Source organism: Abrus precatorius, unplaced genomic scaffold (genome assembly GCF_003935025.1).
Source record: "Abrus precatorius isolate BTA unplaced genomic scaffold, Abrus_2018 Scaffold6, whole genome shotgun sequence".
In the NCBI taxonomy this organism is placed as follows: Eukaryota; Viridiplantae; Streptophyta; class Magnoliopsida; order Fabales; family Fabaceae; genus Abrus; species Abrus precatorius.
In genome coordinates, this window is record NW_020874406.1 from 13,049,276 (window position 1) to 13,056,224 (window position 6,949).

At 32.3% G+C, this 6,949-nt stretch overlaps 2 protein-coding genes across 2 annotated transcripts; both read right to left on the reverse strand.

Moving 5' to 3' along the window:
• Positions 1-1,408: 1,408 nt before the first annotated feature.
• Positions 1,409-3,794, reverse strand: LOC113870204. The gene is made up of 4 exons (XM_027506800.1): positions 3,778-3,794; positions 3,287-3,434; positions 1,639-1,849; positions 1,409-1,596 (listed from the first exon to the last, which is right to left on the reverse strand). Exons 1-4 carry the CDS (start codon positions 3,792-3,794, stop codon positions 1,409-1,411), a joined length of 564 nt encoding a protein of 187 aa, XP_027362601.1.
• Positions 3,795-4,987: 1,193 nt separating this feature from the next.
• On the reverse strand, positions 4,988-6,490 carry LOC113869113 (expansin-A7-like). The gene is made up of 3 exons (XM_027505262.1): positions 6,331-6,490; positions 5,798-6,113; positions 4,988-5,300 (listed from the first exon to the last, which is right to left on the reverse strand). Exons 1-3 carry the CDS (start codon positions 6,488-6,490, stop codon positions 4,988-4,990), a joined length of 789 nt encoding a protein of 262 aa, XP_027361063.1.
• Between the last annotated feature and the right edge of the window lie 459 nt (positions 6,491-6,949).

The following is a 6,949-nucleotide window of genomic DNA, read 5'->3' on the forward strand; positions in this document are numbered from 1 at the left end:
TGTAGGTGGCCTCACTGGCTGTAAGTGAAAAGGAAACTGCGATGGAACGTAGAATACTCTATCAGGACGCTCAGGTATGGGAGGAAGAGACCACTCTGTGGCTTGAACCTCAGTGTGTCTACGGTGTAATCCCCTGCCTTCCTTACGGTCGCTAGGTTGATTCACATGTATGACTGGGTCCTCAGTATTGCCACTCTGTACCGGAGGGTCAGATGAAGAAATAGGCTCCATAATACGATTCAAATCATTCTTTAACACTAGCATAGACTCACACAAGTCTCGCATCTCATCAAATGTGAAAGAATCCTGGCCATCAGTCATCAAATAGTGGGCTCTCTCAAGACCATCACCCTACAAGTTAGAAAGGGAATATGTTAAACAACATCATTACGTCTTAAGAACACAAAACTTAAATGAGTGCATATAAGTACGTATGATTACACTTACAAGCAAGAATGAGACAACTGCATCCCTTGTCATCCAACGTCTAGTGTGGGCTCTATACCACTACATATACTCTGAATTCGAACTTAGCTGACCAATCTGGGGGTCATTAGTAATGACCCAAGATCTCCTTCTCTCCCATATGTCTAACACATCCCTAAGCTTCTCTTCCCAATTTTTTGATGCCTTCTCTCGCAAGGTCAAGTCATGTAATGCATCTGGCTGGAATGGGCCACGAGGTATATGTTGAACCATACCAAATTGACGCATAACTCGATCTGGTTGGTGTCACTCACACACCTGAAAACATATCAAAGGCACTATGGCCCTCCACAAGTCTATCCCCTCACGACATATAGGAGGTAACGAATTTATCAAATCAACTGAATATGGTTGCCAAATTATCTATAAATAAGGAACAAATATTAAGGTTAGTTTTCATAAATGATTAACAATTTAAAGTATGACTATAAGTTATAATGAATTAACAAATCAAGGTTTACTTCATCACGATTAAGTATGTCGAATTCATATCTATAATAAGATATGTCCTTCCTCCCTTTCCTATTCCATTAGTTTGCCAACCACATACAAAAATATGATAAACAGTTTAATTACAATAAATATGTTAATAAAAGTTGAACAAGAATTAATTATAATATTACCTGGTAGCATATGGAAGATGGAGTCGTATGTGAGGGGGATTATTAGGAGCTAGAAAGGGAAACCTATCTCATGCCCACATGACAAGTAAAGCAGGTAATCCACCTATCCCATGCCGATCAATATTGGTAGCCATACACATTTCTCTATACAATACGGACAATACTGCAAACCTCCAACTATATTCACCAGTAACAGCAAAATTCTCTAATAAAGGTAAGTACCTCACTGACACTCTACTGCTGGAGTGATCGTTCAGCATAAAACCCTCAATCAACCGCAACATATAAGCCCTAGCAAATCAGGTGATCTGTACAGGATTCTGTGCATGCATCGCCACATGGGTAAAATGCTGGTCTAGCCAACTCGTCTTCAAGAAGCTACCAACAAAATCTACACGTGATGGTCTAATCCCTAGACTCTCCTCAACAATATCAGCATAATTACCTCTAATAGGTGCTATCAAAAGTCTTCCATCAATCCGTAAACCTAACAACACAGATATATCATGCAGAGTGATCGTACACTCACCTTGAGGCAAATGAAAAGTGTGTGTCTCTGTCCTCCATCTCTCTACTAATGCAGTGATCAACGAGAGGTCCAATGGAAATTGACACACGTGAGCAATCCCGGTAAATCCCGCAAGCTCTAAATGTGGAAGGATCTCCTGTGGAACACCATCAAAACCAGCTGGTATAAACTGGCTCTTCCTAACCTTTAAGATAAGATGTTCCCGACCATTCTAAATATGTTCAGACACGTGAATCTTCTGTAAACGCAATAATGAAGGATCATCTGGTCCTGGATGAATGAATTTATTCTGTCCAGAAGATGAAGTCATCTAAAAAAATATTATATATAAATGTGTGTTAGTTTAATTGTTTATATCAAATATAACATGTTCTATAAATTCATAACATAAATCCTAATAAAAAAATGCTCATATATATTTTTTTATATTAGTTATCAATCATTATAAATTATATGATTAATAATTGATTTTAACTAATTTGTATCACTCTAAAAATTTATATTGCATAACTAATATTCTTATTTTATTAACAAAATTTAATTAAAATAACTTAATATTCAAGAAATTTAATAACACTCTAAAATAAATTTTTAATAAATAAATTTATAATTTCATCATAAATAATATTACATAAATAAATTATAATTATTTATTCTAAACTATATAATATGACTCCAATAACTTAAATAACCTAATTAAAGTTATTATTTCATTAAAAATTAAATAATTTAATTAAAATTACTTAATCTCATCTTATTAATATCAATCTAAATTAACAACTCAATAAATATTTTTATAATTTAATCATAAATAATATTACATAATATAATTGTTTATTCTAAACTATTTAATATCACTCCAATAAATTTAATTACATAGCTAAATTTCTTTTTTCCTACCAAAATTAAATTATTTAATTAAAATAACTTAATCTCATCTTATTAGTATCACTTAAAAATCTAAATTCAATATATACATTTATTATTTCATCATAAATAAACTTATACAATTCTAATTATTTATTTTAAATTATCATATATCACTCCAATATTTTTAACCATAAACCATAATTAACCATAATTAAATTTATTTTCTTCTTTTAATTATTTAATGAACTCAAATTTTTGCTACTATAATTTTAATATAAATGTATATGCTTAATTTTAATGCTCTCAAATTTTACCTTTTTTTTGTAATTATCTGTTCATTAATCATAAATCAATCCTTTTATTAAAGTGTATATTCTTAAATGTTATTTAATCTAAAAAACATAATTTATGTTATAATTTTTTTACACTTTTTTCTATTTATCATTTCTTATATAATTAATCAACCATACAACTATTTTATATTTTTCTATTTTTAACTTTATTTTAATATTTATTATTATGTTTAATTATTTTTTACAATTTTTTTAATTTTTTACTTCAAATTATAATTATTCTAATTGCAAACTCTAATTTTTTTTCTTAAAATTACTATTAAAATTTAATAATACAAATTCTGATTATTTTGATATATGTACAAATTTTTAATCTACTATTACTCTAATTTTTAATCTAATATTACTATAATAACCTATTTTAATCAACCTTTTACTATTATTAATAAATATAAAATTTAAAATTTTTAAAGAAATTGAAAAACCTGGATGGGGAGGGGGCAGCGGACGGCGGCAGGGGCAAAGGGTGTGTTTTCTGGCGGCAGTGGGTTCCCAACGACGGCAACAAGGTCACTGCACGGTAACTCTCCGGCAATGAGCTCCTCTTCTCCGTTCAGCCCGTTCTCCCAAGGTCTTCAAAGTTTCAGACAAACAATAACCACAAATCACTCCAAACCTAATCAATCTGGACAGTTTTATGCAATAGAACACGAATCTCACTCAAAACTCACTCTAAAATGATAAAGAAAAATCCCAGCGAAGCTCCAAATCGGTAACAATGGCAGTTTCGAAGAGGAGAAATGCAGAAGAGCAAATGAAGAGGGAGCGTCGGTAACCGTTGCGAGACGACACGTGGCCCAATCAACGTGTTTCGTCTCTGCGTCAGATGAAAAGATGGTTTCGTCTTATGCAGTGACGAAACACGTTGATTGGGTCACGTGTCGTCTGGCGAGAATTTTTATTTCAAATATTTTACCCTTTTTGTCTTGGCATTATATGAAATTACTGTCACGTGTAACACTCCAACTGTTTCATTTTTCTTTAATACGAAATGCTTAAATAAAAAAAAAAAATTAGTTTCGTCTAACTTTTATACGAATTTATACCTGACGTGGCCAAAAAATATCCCAAACAAAGAATTATTTTAATTTTTACATTATTTTAATAATTAATTTTTAAAATTATATTATTTTAGTCTTTAAGCCTGAACATCGTCATAAGCTGGCTTGGACCCTTGACCCACAAAAACAAAACTGACTTGGACCAAAAGTTAATTTTAAAAAATATATTTATTGACCAAAATAATCGAAAAAGTAAACACAGAAAAAGAAAAACCGGAAGGTCCGAATATGACGTTAAGCCATCTATAAGTAAGCACCATTAATTTGTCAGTTTTTCTCATTCCAAAACTGAAAATACTAAGAAAATAAATCCAAGAGATTGAATTTCACACTCAAAATTATGATGAATAAATCCTTGCTTGATAATAACCTATTAAAAAAGTGTTCAATTAAATTATCTATCCCAGTGCACCAAATTTCAGATACTTGTAGCTAGTTACGATTGTATTTTAGTATGGCAATTTAAAATTTCAAACATGGGCTAAATCCCTCTAGATTTATTATCAAAATTTCATATTCTTGAAAAGCGCCATTTTCAGCTAGCGAATAAAAAACAATCTCACTGCATATCGTGAAAAGTGGCAACTGAAGGAAGAACTCCTTGCTACGTTGTATTGAATGACAATTACGATAATAATTATTTCAATTAAAATATTGTTAACTACTTTTAATTTCAAATGATCATAAAAACACTACAAAATGTAACTAACTCGTGATTATTCACAAATATTTATAATTAATACACAGCATATACGATAAGAAGCGTATACAACGTAAAGCCAGTATCGTAACTGTAGCTTTTATAGCAAAGTTCCAGTTTTTTGTCAACTTTGTGGAAAGATGATCTTCACTGGATATGGATACGGTTAAGCTTGACAAACTAACAAAAAAGTGCTAGTTTCTTTACATTTAGCAACATGCACCTGCCATGGTTATGGAAAATTCATTTGCAGCAGACACAATCACTCACTGTTTCTTATAGAATAGGTTTAAAAAGAAAATGTTAAATATATATAGTTTATAGAAGACAACGAAAAGGAGTTGCCACAAAGGTTGTGGAATTCTTCAGTGGAAGTTGACGGTTGTGGAATAAGTTAGTCCCACATTCCAATTGGAAGGAGCAACATTCCATGCAATAATGGTCTCTTTGGTGGTGTAAGAAGTAACCCTGAAAGAAAGAGCTTGGCCTCTTAGAGTTGCAAATGCTTGATATGAAGCCCCCCAATTGTGGCTCATGCTAATCCATCCACTTCTGCTTCCTTTCACAGACATGCTTGAAATATCTCCTCCTCCTCCAACATTCATCACGTACACCAATAGCCAGTACCCATTTCCTTGGAAAGAGAATCGAAGCCCTCCCTTCCTTACACATGGCACTCTGATATAAATTAATCATCACATAATAATACACGTGTAACCAGGGACACATAAGAATATTTATACAAGAAATTTAGGATAACCAATTAATATCAGACTAAATTATATGTGGTTTGAATAATTTCTATCAGGTGATTTAAATCATATTTGTACAGTCTTGTTGTTTGTATTAAACAAAATAATTAATACTGCAAAAAATACTATAAGGTTAAACTTTAAATTTGAGTTCAAATTAAATATAGATCCTAGGCATATTTGATTAAATCCGATACCAACTTAACAAGCAAAATTTTAAAACAATTGAATTATTTTACTCTTATAAAATAAGCAACTTTTTTTATTTTCTTTTTCTTATTTTTTACTCATCAAAATAACACATATTTTTCACTTTATTTATCTGTTTCTCATTATTTCACGTTTCATCCAACATTTCCTAAAAGTAAATCTAAGAAATCGAGTGTTATTCATAGTTTATTAACTACTTTTTCTTGATTATACCTGCGGTACATAACTGGAACTATGCCAGCTTTCCATTGCGCGATTTTCATGAAGGCGGGTTTGGACATGTCAAAATGCACTCGAGGTGGGTTGCACCAGCCACCATCATTGGAAGGTTCGGCCCAATTTGGAGGGCAGAGGTTGGTGGCAGTGACCGTGGTGAAGGGCACATTTTTGTAACATGCACTGGAATGGTAGCATTTTATCTGGTAACATGTCCCGCATGCATAACCATTGTTGAACAACGTCGAGCTTAATGCCGCTGTATCTGTCCCATAACCATTTTGAAACAAATTCCCGTACCCACATGCTCCTCCTTTAAGTCCACCCATTTTCGTAATAAGAACAAAAATTCACGTTAATTAATGCTAACTATATAACATTGGTTCAAATTAAGTAAGATGTTATTCACCAAAAATTAAGTTGCTGATTAATATGATAACACCCCCTTTATTTTATTTCATTTTGGCTGATAAAAATAAAACACTAATGTTGAAATGGCTCGTAAATTAGTGATAAAGGAATTAACATACCCATGGTAGCAGAAGCAGTCTCATCACCATAAAAAGTGGCATGGGCAAGAGCCCACTGACTGGGTCGAAATATTCCTCCAGCTATTGCTCTATCTCCCATGAACATGAACATCGTTGTAAAAGCAAGCAACAAGGTACAAGCTTGAAGAATGGAGGCCATGGTTTAGTTTTGTATAGCTGATAGCTATCTCTTTCTAGAGGAAAGGAATTGTAACGCGATGCTCATTGACAAGTACATGTATGCTTTATATACAAATTACAATTCCTATATAAGAAGTTGCTTCGTGATCCCCACGAAGATATAGCGTCTCTCATATCTCCAAAGTCAACAATTAATTAATATTATTGTTATTTTTGTTTTTTGCCCCGCAGCTATACTGATGATGATGATTATAATATAAACTACTCTTTTGTTTTTAGTTAATGAAACTAAGATGATTGATCCACAGACCAGAATCCGTAGCCAGGGAAGGAAAAAGAAGAACATCAGTGAAAAACGTGCGAACATGTTTCATAGGTTTACGTGATGTATCTCATCCACCGAGCAGCCATAAGAAAATTCATTCTCCTTAGTCATTGTATCGCTTCTTTAAGATTGTTAATTAGTCAATAAAATTTT

What these genes read in the sequence shown, in the direction of transcription:
- LOC113870204 (XM_027506800.1), bottom strand. An exon ending in GCTGCCCCCTCCCCATCCAG is followed by an intron (nt 1,850 to 3,286) that starts GTTTTTCAATTT and finishes GAACATATTTAG; the next exon opens with AATGGTCGGGAACATCTTAT. An exon ending in CACTTTTCATTTGCCTCAAG is followed by an intron (nt 1,597 to 1,638) that starts GTGAGTGTACGA and finishes CTGTGTTGTTAG; the next exon opens with GTTTACGGATTGATGGAAGA.
- LOC113869113 (XM_027505262.1), bottom strand. Translation starts at nt 6,490, where the DNA reads ATGGCCTCCATTCTTCAAGCTTGTACCTTGTTGCTTGCTTTTACAACG. An exon ending in GACTGCTTCTGCTACCATGG is followed by an intron (nt 6,114 to 6,330) that starts GTATGTTAATTC and finishes GTGGACTTAAAG; the next exon opens with GAGGAGCATGTGGGTACGGG. An exon ending in GTTCCAGTTATGTACCGCAG is followed by an intron (nt 5,301 to 5,797) that starts GTATAATCAAGA and finishes AATTTATATCAG; the next exon opens with AGTGCCATGTGTAAGGAAGG.